At 49.5% G+C, this 19,455-nt stretch overlaps 1 protein-coding gene across 2 annotated transcripts; it reads right to left on the bottom strand.

Annotated features, from left to right (window-relative positions):
• Positions 1-3,205: 3,205 nt before the first annotated feature.
• LOC310660933 (zinc finger protein 783-like) lies at positions 3,206-15,394 on the bottom strand. Of its 2 annotated transcripts, none has more exons than XM_083406519.1 (6): positions 15,221-15,394; positions 10,902-11,294; positions 9,184-9,310; positions 7,793-7,888; positions 7,357-7,470; positions 3,206-4,412 (listed from the first exon to the last, which is right to left on the bottom strand). In XM_083406519.1, exons 1-6 carry the CDS (start codon positions 15,248-15,250, stop codon positions 3,487-3,489), a joined length of 1,686 nt encoding a protein of 561 aa, XP_083262645.1. In that variant the 5' UTR covers positions 15,251-15,394; the 3' UTR covers positions 3,206-3,486. The 2 variants fall into 2 exon arrangements, with proteins under 2 accessions (XP_083262645.1, XP_083262646.1); XM_083406520.1 differs by having other exon boundaries at positions 10,902-11,291; positions 15,221-15,393.
• Between the last annotated feature and the right edge of the window lie 4,061 nt (positions 15,395-19,455).

The raw sequence follows: 19,455 nt of genomic DNA, 5'->3' as shown, positions 1-19,455 counted from the left end.
GTAGCTGTTCAACAGTGGAACGGACTCCCTCGGGAGGTGGTGGGCTCGTCTTCCTTGGAGACTTTTCAGCAGAGGTTGAGTGACCTACCTGTCATAGATGCTTTAGCTGAGATCCCTGCATTGCAGGGGGCTGGACTAGATGACCCTTGGGGACCCCTTCCAATTCTGTGATGGGGGGGCACTTGAGGGGTGAATCAGACTTTGGGTAGCTGATAACTGCTGGACTGAAGTCATCCATTTTGTGGGATTAATAATAATAATAATAATAATAATAATAATAATAATAATAATCAAAATATAAAAAAGATCAAAAATAATAAAATCAAAATTGATGGCAACCATAAACTAAAGTTTTGTAAAGATTGCCAAAGGAGGGAGTCAGGCTGCACCCTGACCAAAGGCCTGGTGGAACAGCTCTGTCTTGCAGGCCCTGCGGAAAGATGTCAAGTCCTGCAGGGCCCTTGTCTCTTGTGACAGAGCGTTCCACCAGGTTGGAGCCGCAGCCGAAAAAGCTTAATAATAATTAATAATAATCATAATCATAATTTATACCCCGCCCATCTGGGTTTCCCCAGCCACTCTGGGCAGCTTCCAACAAAATATTAAAATACCGTAATGCATCAAACAGTAAAAACTTCCCTAAACAAGGCTGCCTTCAGATGTCTTCTAAAAGTCAGATAGTTGTTTATTTCCTTGACATCCAATGGGAGGGCGTTCCACAGGGCAGGCGCCACCACCGACAAGGCCCTCTGCCTGGTTTCCTGTAGCTTTGCTTCTCGCAATGAGGGAACTGCCAGAAGGCCCTCAGAGCTGGACCTCAGCGTCCGGGCAGAACGATGGGGGTGGAGACGCTCCTTCAGGTATACTTAATGGATTAATGGAACTAAATAATTTTAATTAGATTTTGAAGCAATGTGGAGTTTTGCATGTGTTATTGTTTTCCCGAGTGGGTCGTGCAAACCAAGGGGAACCAAGGGGGCAGAGGGCCAAATAGGCTCCCTGATCAGCTCCTGAAACACCAGCAAGGGGGGGGGGCATATCCAAACAGAGGCATCTCCGTGCCCTTGCCAGGGCCAGAAGGGCTTGTGGGTGGCACTTGAGGCATCGTTGCCCCTCCGCTGAATCTCCTCCTCTTATTGAACAAGGATGTCATTGAGTCAGCTAGAAAGTCTCACAAAAGAGCTGTTTATTCTGAGATGAGCTCAGCCGCCCACAACAAACGGGGGGACAAGCGTCTAAGATTCTGCAGGGCGTTAAGGAGAGAGCCCAAGGTCTAACTGGGGCGAAGCGAGCCGGATTCTGCATCAAACAGAGCAGAGTTCACCACTGCGGACTTGGAAGGGACACTCAAGTTCATCTAGTCCAATCCACTGCAAGGCAGCTAAATTATGAAGACAAACGCACATGTATTAAGTCAGTCAAACAGCCATGTGCTAGGGATGTGGGTGGTGCTGTGGTTTAAACCACAGAGCCTAGGACTTGCCGATCAGAAGGTCAACGGTTCAAATCCCCACGACAGGGTGAGCTCCCGTTGCTCGGTCCTTGCTCCTGCCAACCTAGCAGTTCGAAAGCACGTCCAAGTGCAAGTAGATAAATAGGTACCACTCCGGCGGGAAGGTAAACGGCGTTTCCATGCGCTGCTCTGGTTCGCGAGAAGTGGCTTAGTCATGCTGGCCACATGGCCCGGAAGCTGTCTGCGGCCTACACTGGCTCCCTCGGCCTATAGAGCGAGATGAGCGCGCAACCCTAGAGTCGTCCGCAACTGGACCTAATGGTCAGGGGTACCTTTGCCTTTTGGGGCTTCTGCCCCCTGCCCGCCAACCCCCCAATCCCTTTGCCAACCCCCCGTTCCCCCACACTTTATCCACGCCCTCAGCCATCCCCTCCCAGCTCGCCCAAACCTCCCCTCCTGCTGACTTCACAGTTTTGCCCCGTTGTTCTCTGAAGTGGATCCCACCCTCCTTTACACAGGTCACCTGGGCTGCCCGTACGACTTGCTCACGCGCCTAGCTGCCATTCTGCTATGCTGGAGTTGGTGCTGCCACCTATTGGTGACTAGGGGAACTGCAGTGTGACAGCAGTCTTCTCATTTTGTTGTATGGTAAGATCTACAGTCACGAAGAGACGGACATGACTAAACGACTAAACAACAACAACCGTATTGGCCCGAATATAAGCCACACCTTTTTTCCAATTTCGGACCCTGAAAAGTTTATATTCGCGACTTTTTACCATATGCTGCTGAAAACAGCTGGGGAGCTTATATTCAGGCCAATATGGTACTAGCTAATTGGGTTTCTGAAGCCTTACTGCTAATAGCTTTGAAACTGGCTTGTTGCTTTTGTATTTCAAAAATCGCTTTTAAAAATAATTTTTCAGAAACATGGGCAGCTGCCTGATACAGTCAGACCTTGGGTTGAAGTAGCTTCAGGATAAGTATTTTCGGGTTGAGCGCTGCGGCGATCAGGAAGTAACGGAGCGCGTTACTTCCGGGTTTTGCCACTCGCGCATGCGCAGACGGTCAAAATGATGTCACGCGCATGCACAGAAGCTGCAAATCGCAACCCGCACACACGGGTTGCATTTCTGGATGCGAACGGGGCTCTGGAACGGATCCCATTCGCACCCAGAGGTACCACTGTACAGGGTCAGACTATTGGTCCACACTGACCAACAGCAGCAATCCAAGGATTCAGATGTGGTTCTTTGTAAATAACCTGGCGAATCCACCGCAGACTCAACCAGGGACCTTCTGCAACAAAAGCAGCTCTACCGCTGAGCAATGACCTGTGTTACGTTTTATTGTCTCAAGTTGCTAGCCATTATGAATTTGAAAATTAAAATAAAAGTGGGGCATTGCTTCCACCCAACCCAACGAAACAAACCTCCCCGGCAGCTTCGTTAACTACAAACTGCTATGGAAGAGGGAGCAAGCTTGTCTTCTCCTGCTCTGGAGGGTGGGACTCGAACCCATGGCTTCACATTTTTGCTGCAAAACGACCGCAAAACTTTTGAGGGGATCCCAGATTTTGGGGTTCGCCGTTAACGAAGCTCTCCCCAGCCCCCTTTGCAGCTGCAGAGTTGGGAGAAAGATCGAGGGTTCAGAACTGAGGCCCACAAAACCTTTTTAGAAAAGGCACGGTGCTGAAAGCGCCAACCCTGTAAGGAACTTGTTTGAAGCAAGACACGGAGACGGCCATCAAGCGGGTTGGGGAACGACACTTTACCACCAAGACTTAGCAAATGAAACAAGGAGGACCAGTTTCGTTTTCTCGGCCTTGGCCAAAGTCGAGAAAGTCAGCAGAAATCTCAATTTCCCCCCCTTTCGAAGAAACAAAATCGGTAACAGAAACCTCTCCAAGCCGCAGGCTTCGTTTTCCGTCTCCAGCTCTGGCGACCGCAACGGTTCAGTCCACAACTGCTTCCCCAGCCTGCATCCCACTAAGTCCCAGCACCGGGCGCCCTGGCAGTGCCCAAACCGGGCGTTTAAGGGGGGAACCGCTCCTGCCTGAGGCGAGGGGCACCGCCGGCCTCCGCCCGCGTCTTTGCCCTGCCCCACTGGCTCCGGAGAGGCCTCTGTCCCGCAGTGCCGTCCAGCCAGGGATCTCCACCTTCGTGGAGCCGCTGGTGTCCGACGAGGTGCTGCTTGCGGGTGAAGCTCTTCTGGCAAAGCGGGCACTGGTACGGCCGCTCGCCGGTGTGCAGCCGCCCGTGGGTGGCGAGGTGCTCCTTGCGGATGAAGGTTTTCCCGCACTCGCCGCAGGCGTACGGCCGCTCGCCCGTGTGGATCATCTGGTGGCGCAGGAAGTTGGAGTGGTGGTTGAAGCTGCGCCCGCACTCGCCGCAGATATAGGAGCCCGCCTTCGCTGCCAGGCCCGCCGCAGCCGCCGCGTGGCTCCGCTGGTGCAGACGGAGATTGATCTTCAGGCGGAAACTCTTCTTGCACTCGGAGCACGTGTGGGGCCGCTCGCCCGAGTGCCACAGCCGGTGTTTGCTCAGGCTCGCCTGGTGAGGGAAGCAGCGCCCGCACTCGGGGCAGGGGTACGCCTCGCCCCCCGGCCGCAGGCTCGAGGCGGGGCTCCCTTCGGGGGAGGCTCGAGGGTGCGTCCGCTGGTGCAGGGCGCGCTGCTCCTCATACAGGAAGCTCTTCCCGCAGTCGGCACAGACGTACGGGGCCTCGCCGGGGAGGGCCCCCTCGGGCACAATGATGGTGGTGAAGTCCGCAAAGTCGCTCCCGCACGCGGCCGGCTCCTCCAGGCTGCCGCCGGAAGTCTGCCCATCCACGCACGCCAGGCCCTCCTCGGGGAAGTGGAAGACAGCCTGGTCCAAGGCCTCTGGCGATGCGCTGTACTGTGCCAGGTCCCCAGGCCTCACCTCTGGCCTGGCAGGCACCTGGGCAAAGAGGGTGGCATCTGTGGGGAGAGGGAAACCTGATCAGAGGCGGAACGAGTTTTGGAAAATAAATTTTCCAGCTGTTACTGGGATGGTGGTGATGGGGTGTGGGGTGAATTCGTTTCCCCCAACTTTGTAGCAACAAAAGAATGTAAGAACCTATGAAGAGATCAGACCAATGGCCTGCCTAGTCCAGGATTCTGTTCTCGCAGTGGCCAACCAGATGCAACAGGATTCGAACACAAGAGCCCCGTCTCGTCCTGCGGTTTCCAGGACCTTGGATTCAGACACATTGCTGCCTCTGTCTGTCAAGGCAAAGCAAAGTGATCCTGGCTAGTAGCCATCGATAGCGTTCTCCTCCTCTGTGAATCTGTCCAGCCCTCTCTTAAAGCCATCCATTGCTGCCTCATGTGGCAGGGAGTTCCACAGTTCAACAATGCTGCCCAAAGGAGGACTTTCTTTTATCTGTCATGATTCTTCCAACAGCCAGGTTCATTGAATGTCCCTCGTACCTACGGGACCGCCTCTCCTGGTATGCCCCGCGGAGGACCTTAAGGACTACACATGACAACACTTTGGAGGTCCCAAGTCGCAAGGTGGTTAGATTGGTCTCAACTAGGGCCAGGGCCTTTTCAGCACTGGCCCCAACTTGGTGGAACGCTCTGTCACAAGAGACTAGGGTTCTGCGGGACTTGACATCTTTCTGCAGGGCCTGCAAGACAGAGCTGTTCCGCCTGGCTTTTGGTTTGGACTCAGTCTGACCCTTATGTTTCCCTCCCTTTATGGTTTTGATCTATGGGCTACTTTTAAAATGAGGCTGCATTTTAACCTGTATTTTAAATTGGTGTGTCCCCCCCCCATTATGTTTTTACTGTAATTTTACTGGTGTTAGCTGCCCTGAGCCCAGCTCTGGCCAGGGAGGGCGGGGTATAAATAAAATCTATTATTATTATTATTATTATTATTATTATTATTATTATTATTATGAGTTACAAGAGGGGAACAAACTTATCTCACGGGCTGTTGCACAGAAGAGGGAGGAAGCTTTTTTTCTCCTGCTCTGGAGGGTAGGACTCGAACCCATGGCTTCAAGTTACAAGAAAGGAGATTCCGACTAAACATCTGGAAAAACTTTCTGACAGTAAGAGCTGTTTGACAGTGGAACAGACTCCCTTGGGAGGGGGTGAGCTCTCCTTCCTTGGACGTTTTTGAGCAGAGGTTGGGTGGCCATCTGTCATGGATGCTTTAGATGAGATTCCTGCATTTCAGGGGGTTGGACTAGATGACCCTCGAGGTCCCTCCCAATCAGTGGCGTAGCGTGGAGGGTGCAGGGGGGGCCGGCCGCACCGGCCGCAACATCTGGGGGGGGGGGCGGGCGCTCACACTCGTAGCTCTCTGCCCCTACCTGGCTCACTCACTCTCTCTCACTGCAGTGCTGGCTGTGCGAATCCGATCCGAGCAGCCGGGTCGCCGCCCACTGTGGAGGGGAGGGTGCCAGGCGTGCGGTGCGGTGCGGAGAGAGAGCGAGGGACTATCTGGGGGAGGGACAGTGCAGCGGGGGGGGGGGCGCAAATTACTTGCCTTGCCCCGGGTGCTGACAACCCACGCTACGCCACTGCTCCCAATTCTACAATTTTATGATTCTATGCTCTATCCATTTTTTCCACGCCACGTATAATTTCATAAGGATCCACCCTGTCGCCTCTTACTGGAGAGAGCTCTTTTGTTCGAATCCCGGTTGCAAGTTTCCCGGTAGAGGGATCTGGTGGACCACAGTGAGAACAGGATGCTGCGACTAAAGATGAGCTGGTAAAATCAGCAATGATACACTGGACCTAATATTGAAATGTGTGCATGGGAGAGATTGTAGAAAAAAAGATTTAAAATTTACATCATGTTATACGCCGAAAGAGAATTGTATGAAAACAATACAGGGGTGGTTTCTGACGCCTAGTAAACTAGCAAAATTGTATATATCGGAGACAGATAACCTGCTGGAAATGGAAGGAAAATGAGGGTACCTTATGTGGTAGACGTGTAAATTAGCAAAAGACTACTGGGAGATGATTTATAATGAAATGGGGGGGGGGGGGAATTGTTGAAAAAATATTTCATTAAAAAACCCCAGAAGCCTTTTCACTAGGAATAATCAGTGTATAAGTACCAAAAGACGAGATAAATTTATTCATGGATGATTTATGCCCAGAGACCAGGAAGAAAAAGGGAAAATGGGTGGAATATATGAAAAGCTATTGTAAACAGCTTAAAACATTAGCAGGCTTAGAAAAATCAGAGCAGAAACTGAAAAAGTCGAATAGAAAATGTCATGAAAAGAATAAGGAGGAATCAGAATACGCAGCAGAAAAAAAGGAAAAAGGAAATTAACCACAGATTGTGGGGGGAGGGAAGCTGTTATATGAATTCATAATTGGTGTAAATGTTGTTTTACACACACACACACACACACACACACACACACACACACATATATATATATATACACATACACACAGACACACACAGACACACACACACACACACATATATATTCCTGGCTAGAGCCACTCCAGTCCAATTCTGCCCCGCTAGCAGGCTTCAACAGCTGGATGCACTTTGCAGCTGCACCAGTGATACTGCTGTTTCTTTAAAATTTAATTTTCCAATATTTACTCAATATTATCACGGTTTTGCCAACTGTACAGATTCCAATCAATATCAAAACAATTCCAATTAATCCCAAATTTATACAACTTAATCAAAGTGGTTTCTCACACTCCTTGGTCCATGTTTCTTGTCCAGGTCTTACATTGCTGCGGTCCATATTTTCAATTAGCATCTCTATGCTCCTGCCGCCTCTAGTGAGCCTGCACAGGACGCTGATCAGCCACAGGGACATTTTGCAAAGAGGGGACCAGGTGGGTCTGGATTCCTCTCTTCAGAGGCACACAGGTGGCCCCAACTCACCTCGGTTTTCGTCCGGGGGCGCCCCGCTTTCTCCCGACTCCCACTCGCCCACTACCGAAGGAACAATCTCCCGCTGGACAAGAGAGACAGTGTCATTTCTGGCTGCGGGGAATTCTGCACGCCAAGAGGGAAAAAGGGCATTAATTGATTTCCCCGTCCCCATACGACACATTTTGTTTCGTTTTGTTTTCCTCAAAGCAGCTGACAATATTTTAAACCAGCCTTCCTCGGCCCTCCAGATGTTTTGAGACTACAATTCCCAGCATCCCTGACCACTGGTCCTGCTAGCTTGGGATCAGGGGAGTTGTAGTCCCAAAACATCTGGAGGGCCAAGTTTGAGGTAGCCTGTTTTAAACGAAAAACAAAAAGAGCCAACATTTTTTTTAAAAAAGAATGTAAACTACAATTCTGCTTAAAAACAACTCTCTTAACTCACCTGGGCCGATGCTCCTAGGAGCCTCTTCGTCCTCAGCTGCCTGCTCCTCTCCACCTTCGATCAGGGTCAGCAGGTCGGGCTTGGCAATGGCGTAATCTGAGGAGGAAGGGAAGAAAGGGAAGACCAAAGAATTGCCGTATTTTTCGCTCCATAAGACAAAATCTGACCATAAGACGCACCTAGTTTTTAGAGGAGGAAAGGGGGAAAGCCCTGTTTTTTGGGCGATCAGCTCACAGTTGTGGAGCTTCTTTCGTGAAGGAGAAAAGCCCATTTTTTTTGAGGATCAGCTCAAAGTTCTGCAGCTTCTTTAGGAAAGGAAAGGGAGCCGTTTCTACCGTTTCCAGACAGATAATCTAATCAGCCAGTCACATGTATCTGGGGAAATAAACAGCCTCCGTCTGCAGAACATTCAACAATGGAGGCCTGGGCAAGGGAGCCAGCGACCGACCACACATTCGCTCCATAAGACACACAGACATTTCCCCTTACATTTTAGGAGGAAAAAAGTGCGTCTTACGGAGCAAAAAATACGGTACTTATCCCATGACGGTCCTCAGAGAGAATGGGGCACCCTAAGGTTTCTAAGGGTTATGGATTCCTTCTCAAATCAAGTTTCTAGCCCTCATGTTTGCTGACAAAAACCTGGCAGGATCCGGAGGATTTGCAGTGACCCAAGCAAGGGCTAGTGTTGGCTACTAGCCACAATGGCTCCGCTCTGCTGCCACAGCCTGTGGGAAACCCGCAAGCAGCATTCGAACACAAGCCCCCTCGCATCCTGTGGTTCCCAGCAACTGATATTCAGGAGGATTTCTGCCTACGGCCGTGCAGGAAAAGCGTGGCCATCATGGGTGGGAGCCATCGACAGCCTGCGCCTCCTCCGCGAATTTGTCAAATCCCAACTTTGGAAAAATATATATTAACAAAGCTGTATTCGACGGATGAAAGTACATGATGTTTGACATGGCTGAGAATAGTGGACCCAGGGACAAAGAATTATGAGGCGTTTAAAATGAAATGTGGGAAATATAGAAACAACAAGGAGAAGCAGGACTAAGATGTGGGCTTCAGAGATCCAGACCGTGGGGAGCTCCGAAAAATTAATAAATATAATTTGGTCTTTTTTATTTTAGTTTTTTATTTTACTTAAAGTATTATGATTAGATATATTCACTGGATATTTTTTTTAATTGGAAAATCAATAAAAATGATTTTAAAAAAAGAGAATTTGTCATATCCTCTTGTACAGCCCTCCCAAACTGGTGGCCATTTCCGACTCCTGTGGCAGGGAGTTCCACAGTTTAACTAGGTGCTGCATGAAGCAGGATTTCTCCCCCCCCCCCCCGCCTTGAATCTTACGACAACCGGCTTTGTTGTTTTAGGGTTCTCTTTACCCAGTGAGACCAGAGACTCGTAGTTTCCCTTCATGACGTTCTTGTAGAGTTCTCTCTGGTCTTCATCCAGGTTGCCCCACTCTTCCTCCGAGAAGCAAACAGAGACCTCGTCGAAGGTCACCGGCACCTGGGAGGGCATGTAAAACAATTATTATTATTATTATTATTATTATTATTATTATTATTATTATTATATTTATTCCCCGCCCATCTGGCTGGGCTTCCCCTGCCAACAAAATATTAAAATACAGTAATGCATCAAACATTAAAAGCTCCCCTAAACAGGGCTGCCTTCAGATGTCTTCTAAATGAATGAATAAGTGGGGGGGGGGTGTTATTCATTACATCTGTGGCAACACCGTTACTTTGAAATACAATATTTATTTCACAACAACAACAATTTTATTTATATGCTGCCCATCTGGCTGGGTTGCCCTGGTCTCTCGTGGGGGGGGGCTTCCAAGCAAAATATGAAAACACCATGAAACATCAAAACCTCCCCTTGCGTTCGTATCAGGGGTCGTATATGCCTTACCCTCTCCTCACCAGATCACCACAACGCCCCTCTGAGGCAGGGTGGGCAGAATGGATCCAGTTCATCAATTTTGTTGATTTAATTAAACTAAATAGTTCACTCAAACCACACTGCCTCTCTCCCCGCAGCAGGAAACACTGAGGTCCAGCTCCGAGGGCCTTCTGGCAGTTCCCTCACTGCGAGAAGCAAAGCTACAGGGAACCAGGCAGAGGGCCTTCTCGGTGGTGGCACCTGCCCTGTGGAACGCCCTCCCAGCAGATGTCAAGGAAATAAACAACTATCTGACTTTTAGAAGACATCTGAATATTTGATGTTTTATTCTGTTTTTAATCTGTTAGGAGTTGCCCAGAGCGGCTGGGTAAACCCAGCAGAATGGGTGAGGTATAAATATTATTATTATTATCCCTGTAATAACCTGGCAATAACCACCGGCAATCTTATTCCACCAGCGGATGCTGGTTGTGATTCGGCGCTTCTGTGCATGCGTGACCGCGGAAACCCGGAAGTTAACTGTTCCAGTACTTCCAGGTTTTGGCGGTCCGTAACCTGAAAAAATGCAACCTGAAGAGTCTGTAACCAGAGGTATGACTATACAGTGGTACCTCTGGTTACGTACTTAATTCGTTCTGGAGGTCCGTTCTTAACCTGAAACTGTTCTTAACCTGAGGTACCACTTTAGCTAATGGGGCCTCCTGCTGCCGCCACACGATTTCTGTTCTCATCCTGAAGCAAAGTTCTTAACCGAGGTACTATTTCTGGGTTAGCGGAGTCTGCAACCTGAAGCGTATGTAACCTGAAGCGTATGTAACCTGAGGTACCACTGTATATATATGTGTGTGTGTGTATTATTTCAATTTAACATTTGCACCAATTATGAATTCATATAACAACTTCCCTCCCCCCACAATCTGTGGTTAATTTCATTCTTAACCGAGGTACTATTTCTGGGTTGGTGGAGTCTGTAACCTGAAGCGTATGTAACCTGAAGCGTATGTAACCTGATGTGTATGTAACCCGAGGTACCACTGTATTCGGATGGGAGCCCCCCAGGGTGTCTGGGGAAACCCAGCCAGATGGGCAGGGTACAAATAATAAATTATTATTATATCAGCAGACGCCTCTGGCTATACATAGCTCTTCCCCTGGATAAAGCTCTACCTCTGTGCGTATCCCCCCTGCTTACCTTGGGGGCTTCCCCCCTGGATCCTGGGGGCAGGCGAAGGATCCAGAAGTTGCGGTTCTTGAGCAGGTTCTCCATGTTCTCCAGCCTCCTCTGGAGCTGCCCGTACTCTTGAATGAGGGTCCCCAGCGCGTCCAGGTGGTGGCTGAACTCTGCCATGGCTTTCTCCGTCCCGGAAAGCTTCTTTTCAGCCAGTCCCGCCCTCCGCTCCAGCGCCAGCAGCCGCCCGGCGTGGACGTCCACCTTCCTCTCCACCGCTTGCATGGCGGCCACCACCGTCCAGAGGGAGATCTCAGCGGCTGGCCGGCCAGCAGCGTCGCCGCAGCTCCGCTTGGGGAGGAAGCAAGGGTGCACCGGGGTGGGCTGCAGGGGTCCCCTGCCCCACTCCACGCCCTGCTGGCAAAGACAGGAAGGGAAGATACTCAGAGGCAGCGGCAGAATCATAGCTGTCAAGCGTCCCTTATTTGGCCGGAAACACCCTTATTGATGATGTCCCTTAAATTTCCCGGGTTGGGAATGTAAAAAAGTGAAATGCTTCTGGGAAATGATTTATAATGAGATGAAGAAAATGTTGAAATATACATTTATTAAGAAACCAGAAGCATTTCTACTTGGGATAGTAGGGAATGAAATTAGCAGGAAAGATGTGAAATTGTTTAGATATGCAGTGACAGCAGCAAGAATTTTGATGGCCCAGAAATGGAAGCAGGAAGAAATGCCGACCAAGGAAGAATGGAGAATGAAGTTGATGGAATATGCAGAGATGGACAAATTAACTGGAAAAATAAGGAACCAACGCGATCAGAGATTTTCCGAGGACTGGAGTAAATTTACAGAATATATCAAAAATGAATGTGAGGAGCAACTAACGCTTGTTGGTTTTCAAGAAGCTTTGTGAAAAAGATTGATAGAAATGTTGTTTAAAAGAAAGGTTAAGACTAAGAGAGATAAAGTGCAATATAAATGTAAGAAATGTGAGATGTAGTGAGATTATGGAGAATTGTCAGATAGGCTGATGGAAGTCCAAAAGATGTTTATGTTAAAGCAAATGTTAAATTTAATAAAACATTTATTGGAAATTGAATAAAAATTATTAAAAAAATAAAAATAAAATAAATTTCCCGGGTTTCATGCTCGCCCGGCTCGGGAGGGAAGCAGAGGCTCAGGTCCTCCGCCGTGAGAGAGCGTGCGCACGAGCTGCCGTGTCTCCACCTCTCCCTTTTCCCCCTCATGGGCGCATCGTGACGAGACGGGTGGCGGCAGGCGGGCGGGCAGGCAGCCCCTCTTTTGCGAGACTTCTGCCGCGCTGCCAGGGGAAGCCAGAGGCGGCAGAGGTGGCGGCCTGAGGGAGGAGGAAGAGGAGGGGATGGGGAGGGATGCAGAAGGGCGGCGCTTCAACGGCCGCCATGGCACCGCAACCGCCTCATGCCGGGCTCGCGGGCGGCATGGGCGAGAGTCTCCCTCCCTCTCTCTCGGGCAGGGAAGGGCCGATGGAACCCCTGGCACCAGGATGACAGCAGCCCCGACGTGCTGCTTAGCATCCCCTCCAACCAGTGCAGCATCTTAATGTAGTGATTTCCCCCTCAGCATCCCTTTCATAACTCTATTTCTATAAATCATTTGTCCATCCATAGTTGAAATTTTATATACCAAGGGTGTCAGAAGTGTTCTTTATCTTCTTAACTTTCCTCTCTCTTTTAAATCTTTTTCTATTCCCTTTTCTCTATCTCTTCCCTTTTTCTCTCTCTTTTGCCTTTAAATTAATGCTTTATTTTGGACAAAAGAAAAGATGTTTGATAATCATCTTAGTATTTTTTTTTACAAACCCTAATAAAACAATTTATTTTTAAAAAAGCAGAGTTCAGGCTTTTCAGAATTCGAATATTTAAAGGGCTGTCGGGTGGAAGAAGGAGCAAGCTGGTTTTCTTCTGCTTTGTGCGGGGGACCTAGAGCAGTGGAGCCAAATCAAAATCTTTAAGGTCCCACAAGGAACGGTGGAACTCCCTGCCTATTGAAATCAGGCAGCTGTTTGGTCTAGGCCGGCCTATCCAGACAAGTGCAATGTTGACAGTGCCTATAATCTACATAGTTATTAGCTTCTTGCTGATTTTCAATATCATTCGTTTGAATGTTTTAAATAGCTGTTTTTTAAAAAACTGTTATTCACTGAAATGTCAATGTTTCATTGTTCCTTTGAGCATTTTTGAGGTTTCAGTTCCATCAAGTGGTATATAAACCTTGCGAAATAAATACTGTAAATAAAAACCTGCTGTTAGTTTTTGTTGCTACACGTATGAATGAGAGCCCTTTTCTAATTGCAGGAGAGGAGGCAAAATTTGTTCCGGTGCTTCCCTTTTGAAAAGTGCATTTTCTCTGGCAATATAACCCTACGTTCACGGCTACTCAGGAGCTACGTCCAAAGAGTTCAAGGGGGCTTACTCCCAGGTAAGTGTGTCTATAGGATAGCAGATTAAGTGACCTCTAAATTATACTGTCTGAGGGGCACGGGTGGTGCTGTGGGTTAAACCACAGAGCCTAGGACTTGCCAATCAGAAGGTCGGCGGTTCGAATCCCCGCAAAAGCACACTAGTGCAAGTAGATAAATAGGTACCACTCCGGCGGGAAGGCAAACGGCATTTCCTTGCGCTGCTCTGGTTCTGCTGGCCACATGACCCGGAAGCTGTACGCCGGCTCCCTTGGCCAATAAAGTGAGATGAGCGCCGCAACCCCAGAGTCGGCCACGACTGGACCTAATGGTCAGGGGTCCCTTTACCTTAAATTATACTGTTGGTTGTATATATAGCAAAACCCAGTGTTTGTACTGTGTATTTTGGGTCCATGGTCTGAAATAAAGCGTTCTCTGTGCGTGCGAAAGCCAGTGTGGCTCAGTGGTTACAGTCCTAGGCTATGACCTGTGAGACCAGGGTTCGAATCTCCCCTCAGCTATGACGCTGACCTTGGACAGACTGCCTCTTGTCCAAGCCTACCTCCCAGGATTGTTGTGAGGATAAACTATATTATTATTATTATTATTATTATTATTATTATTATTATTATTATTATTTCCCCAGCCACAATGGGCAGCTTCCAAACTAGGGAGGAGGAGGATTATGCATGCCATAATAATAATAATAATTATTATTATTATTATTATTATTATTATTATTATTATTATTATTTATTATTATTTGTACCCCGCCCATCTGGCTGGGTTTCCCCAGCCACTCTGGGCGGCTTCCAACAAAGATGAAAAATACACTAAAATGTCACATATTAAAAACTTCCCTGAACAGGGCTGCCTTCAGATGTCTTCTGAATGTCAGGTAGTTTATCGCTTTGACATCTGGTGAGAGGGTTTCCACAGGGCGGGCGCCACTACCGAGAAGGCCCTCTGCCTGGTTCCCTGTAACTATTCTGCCACCCTGGACCAATTGCCTTGGAAGACGTAAATGTAGAATTTGCACAATTTGCAGCGCTTGAGTGTCTGCTCTTTCCGTGCCAAGGAGAAGGATGGGGAGAAAACGAGTGCCCCCCCCCAAAGGAGCCCCCACTCGCAGCCCATGCCCAAGAGCCCCCAGCAGCCAGCCAAGTCACCAACCACACGGCGCTTTGTGCATGCCCCCCAGAAAGCGCAAGAACAACCCCCAGCTTCTGGGAGCCCCTACACCAGGCACCCCCAAACTCAGCCCTCCAGCTGTTTTGGGACTACAACTCCCATTATCCCAAGCTAGCAGGAGCAGCGGTCAGGGATGATGGGACTTGTAGTCCCAAAACAGCTGGAGGGCATAGCTGTCAACGTTTCCCTTTTCTTGCAGGGAATCCTATTCGGAATAAGGGAATTTGTTCAGGGAAGTTTTTAATATTTAACGCTGTACTGTTTTTAACACTGGATTGGGACCCGCCCAGAGTGGCTGGGGAAACTCAGCCAGATGGGCGGGGTATAAATAAATAAATAAATAATAATAATAATTGTTGTTGTTGTTGTTGTTGTTGATGTTGTTGTTGTTATTTCCCTTGAAAAAAGGGAAACGTTGACAGCTGTGCTGGAGGGCAGAGTTTGGGGGTGCCTCTCCCTACACCAAGGAAAGGGAGAGAGGGCTGGTGGCAACGCAGGGAATACCTCCTCTCCCGGATCGTTCCCCCAAAACGCGTGTGCCTCTGGGGTCGTGCAGAGCGCCCCTGCCCCTTGCAATCCAGGAATGGAGGGCGGGGCGCGGGATTTCCCCGCAAACCTTGAGCCCCGGAGCCTTCCCCCCCCCCAAAAAAAAATCCCGCAATCCGTTTATTTGCAAGGAAAATTAACCCCTTCCTCCCCGCTCTACCTGCGCAGAAGGATCCCATTCAGCGGCCATCGCAAGCGGGCAGGTGGGCTGGATCCGTCCGGAGAAGCCGCCGGGAAGGAAGGAAGGAGGGAAGGGAGGAGGGAAGCCCCGGAATCAGAAGGCGGAGGAAGGCGGAGAGGGGTCCGCCGTCCGCCGGGGGCAGAAGGGAAGAGGAGGAGCCGCGCACCCGCAGCAAAGGCAGGAGGGATGAAGCCAGGCGGCGCCCGGTCGCCTCCATCCATCCATCCTCCTGCGGGAGGCAGCGCAGACGCAGTCCCCACCTGGGTCGGGGAGGGGAGGGGGATCAGCCACGGGGAAGCACTCTGCACATGCTCAGGAGGGGTGCGCCCTGGCTTTCTACCCGGACACTGAGGTCCAGCTCCGAGGGCCTTCTGGTAGTTCCCTTACTGCGAGAAGCAAAGCTACAGGGAACCAGGCAGAGGGCCTTCTTGGTGGTGGCACCTGCCCTGTGGAACGCCCTCCCACCAGAGAAAACGACCAGACTTTTAGAAGACATCTGAAGGCAGCTTTTAATGTGTGATGCATTACTGTATTTTAATATTTTGTTGGAAGCCACCCAGAGTGGCTGGGGAAACCCAGCCAGATGGGTGGGGTATAAATAGTAAACTATTATTATTATTATTATTATTATTATTAATTGGAGGTTTTTAAGCAGAGGTTGGATGGCCACCTGCTAAGGATTTGTGGGCTGCAATTCTGGCTTTGCAGGAAGTTAACAGGATGAAGGAACCAAGGGAACCTCATCAAATTTGCAGATAACACTGAATGGGAGTAGATGTCTTCTAAAAGTCTGGTACAGTGGTGCCCCGCAAGACGAATGCCTCGCAAGACGGAAAACCCGCAAGACGAAAGGGTTTTCCGTCTGCAGAGGCGCTTCGCAAGACGAATTTCCCTATGGGCTTGCTTCGCAAGACGAAAATTGATGAAAATTTTCGGGGGGGTTTTCCGCTCCAAAACCCCTTTTTCTGAAGCACTAAGCTGCTAAAAGCATTTTAGCAGCAAAACCGCTAATCCCTTAAGCCTTAAAAAGCCGTTTTTAGCCCTTAAAGTGCCAATAGCGCTAATCCGCCAATGGGCTTGCTTCGCAAGACGAAAAAACCGCAAGACGAAAAGACTCGCGGAACGGATTCTTTTCGTCTTGCGAGGCACCACTGTAGTTGTTTTTCTCTTTGACATCTGGTGGGAGAGAGCACCACTACCGAGAAGGTCCTCTGCCACCTTCCGAGGGAGTCTGCTCAACAGCTCTTAAAAAGTAAAGGGACCCCTGACCATTAGGTCCAGTCGTGGCCAACTCTGGGGTTGCAGCACTCATTTCGCTTTATTGGCCGAGGGAGCCGGCGTACAGCTTCCGGGTCATGTGGCCAGCATGACGAAGCCGCTTCTGGCGAACCAGAGCAGTGCACGGAAACGCCGTTTACCTTCCCTCTGGAGCGGTACCTATTTATCTACTTGCACTTTGACGTGCTTTTGAACTGCTAGGTGGGCAGGAGCTGGGACCGAGCAACGGGAGCTCACCCCATCGTGGGGATTTGAACCGCCAACCTTCTGATCGGCAAGCCCTAGGCTCTTCCTAATGTCTGGTCACAATCTCCTTCCTTGTCACTTGAATCTGTTGGTTTGGGTCCTCTTTCTGTGGAGCAGCAGGAAGCAAGCTTGCTCCATCTTCCATGGGACAGGTCTTCATGTCACCCTTCGGACATCCTTTCTCCAGGCTGGACATACCCAAAACTTGCAGCTTCACTCCATGTCCTGCCCACACAGAGGTGGGAAGAAAAACCGCAGAAATCCTGTGAATGCTTACCTGCATCTTCTGATCCCCTTCCCCGCCAGGTTAGGACCACCCCAAAGCTGAGCACATCCTATTCTTTGAGACAGATTCTGGTCAGTCCTGGTAAATGGTTCCAGGTGGGTCAGATCCTGCCTCATCAGTTCAGATTTGATGAGAACACGTGAAAATAGGGAAATGCCCCACTCCAAAGAGAAGGATTGCAGGGGGAACTTATTAAAAGAGCCAGTGTAGTGTAGTGGTTAAGAGCGGTGGACTTGTAATCTGGTGAACCCGGTTCGATTCCCTGCTCCTCCACATGCAGCTGCTGGGTGACCTTGGGCTAGTCACACTTCTTTGAAGTCTCTCAGCCCCACTCACCTCACAGAGTGTTTGTTGTGGGGGAGGAAGGGAAAGGAGAATGTTAGCCGCTTTGAGACTCCTTCGGGTAGTGATAAAGCGGGATATCAAATCCAAACTTCTTCTAAATGGAGAGCAGCTGGCAGCAAAGTTTGCCCTTTATCCCCATAAGGGGGGGGGGACGACGACTATTTCAGCAAATGCTGCCCTTAAAAGACCTCATGCCAGTCCAGTGGCTCCCAAAGTGGGTGGTACTGCTCCTTGGGGACTGGGATTATGCGGGGGGGGGGGACGCTAAGAGACAGGGACGCACCAGAAGTGTAACTGACTAGCTGGCTTTGAAAAGCTGGTATCATTGAATCCAATTCATCGATTTTGTTGGCTTAATTAAACTATATAGTTGCAATTGAATGTGAAATTCTTACCGTTCTGAATTTTTGGCGTTATCTTCCTTAGCGGGTCGTGCAAACGGATATTCTGAATAATGCTTTTTATAGAGTGCCAGGCACAGGGGGTGAGTTCATCCAACCAAGGGGGTCGTGGCAATCTGGTGCCCTCCAGATGTTTAGGGCTACACCTCCCATCAGTCCCAGCCAGAAGGTCCCAGACATGTCATGCTCTTCCAAGATGCATCTTCTTACATTCTTATTCTTTGTGTTACACTTTTGGGAGGCTGCTTGTCTCCCGCTGCTCACAAATGAAATCCTCCCTCCCCTAATAAGTCAAAGGTGCTGCTTTAGTGTTGTTAACATTTTTGCAGGGGATTTTTTTTGGGGGGGGGTCGTCTTTTTGGCAGGAACTAGGGCTGCGCGATAGGGACGCGGGTGGCGCTGTGAGTTTGCTGGCAAAAATTATGAAACCGATATCATGATACGGTCTTCAAACTGGTTTTAGACGATATAAGTAAAAGGTAAAGGACCCCTGGATGGTTAAGTCCAGCCAAAGGTGACTATGGGGTTGTGGTGCTCATCTCGCTTTCAGGCCAAGGGAGCCAGCGTTTGCCCACAAGCAGCTTTCTGGGTCATGTGGCCAGCAGGGCTAAACCACTTCTGGCGCAACAGGGCACCACGACGAAAACCAGAGCGCATGAAAACACCATTTACCTTCCCGCCGCAGCGGTACCTATTTATCTACTTGCACTGGTGTGCTTTCGAACTGCTAGGTTGGCAGGAGCTGGGACAGAGCAACAGCAACGGGAGCTCACCCCGTTGCAGGGATTTGAACTGCCGACCTTCTGATCGGCAAGCCCAAGAGGCTCAGTGGTTTAGACCACAGCCCAAGCTGTTTGCATTCTTTTGAATTTGCATCATTGTATTTTGACGTTATCTGTTTCTTCTTGGGAGCCTTTTTGGTTGAAAGGCGGGATATAAATAGAAGGGAACATAAGCTAACCTAACATTTCATGTATGATGGACTTCCACAGTGCTAGCGTGATGTTAAAGGGCACCCCAGTTACCTGGTACGAGACCAGCCTACTCTTATCTTGGCCTCCCGCCTCAGACTCTATTTGAGGCCTCCTACGCATGCCAGGACCTCAGAATTAATGCTGTCTCTGCAGCCTCGCAGCCGGCACTTGGAACTGCCGACACTCTGAGGATAAAATTCACCTGCACCTGACCTGCTTTGGCAAGGCTTCATTTCCCGCAGCTACCCAGAGACGAGAGGGGCTTCGGAAGAGAGACACACTGTATTGACATATTTTGCAAAAGAAGGTGTTACAAAAAACCCCAAGAAAACGCAGCCACAGACAAAACACCCGACGTCACACGGAGGAATAGCTGGCTTGTTACAGTCACCTCAGCTGACATTTAGCTTAACGACACTGAAATTCATATATATATATATATATATATATGCAGGTTTTGGTGTCCTCGGGTGTCTTCCCGTGTAAAAGTTGGGGTGTCTAGGCGACGTTTCGACGAGGTCTCACTCGTCATCTTCAGGCTGGTGCTTTCGGCTTCTTGTTACTGGAACAGAGCAGGATCTCAGTGTTTGAGTTCCTATAAATACTGTTGAGGAGGTGTGGTGTATAGCCTCCAATGTTCTGGGCAGAGAGGAGGTTCCCAGGCTAGTGTGCCTTTTCTTCTTT

The sequence above is a fragment of the Podarcis tiliguerta genome, assembly GCF_965153285.1.
Source record: "Podarcis tiliguerta genome assembly, chromosome: 12".
Taxonomy (NCBI): domain Eukaryota; kingdom Metazoa; phylum Chordata; class Lepidosauria; order Squamata; family Lacertidae; genus Podarcis; species Podarcis tiliguerta.
Note: the sequence above shows the minus strand (reverse complement) of the source record. Positions and strands in the feature narration are given on the sequence as shown.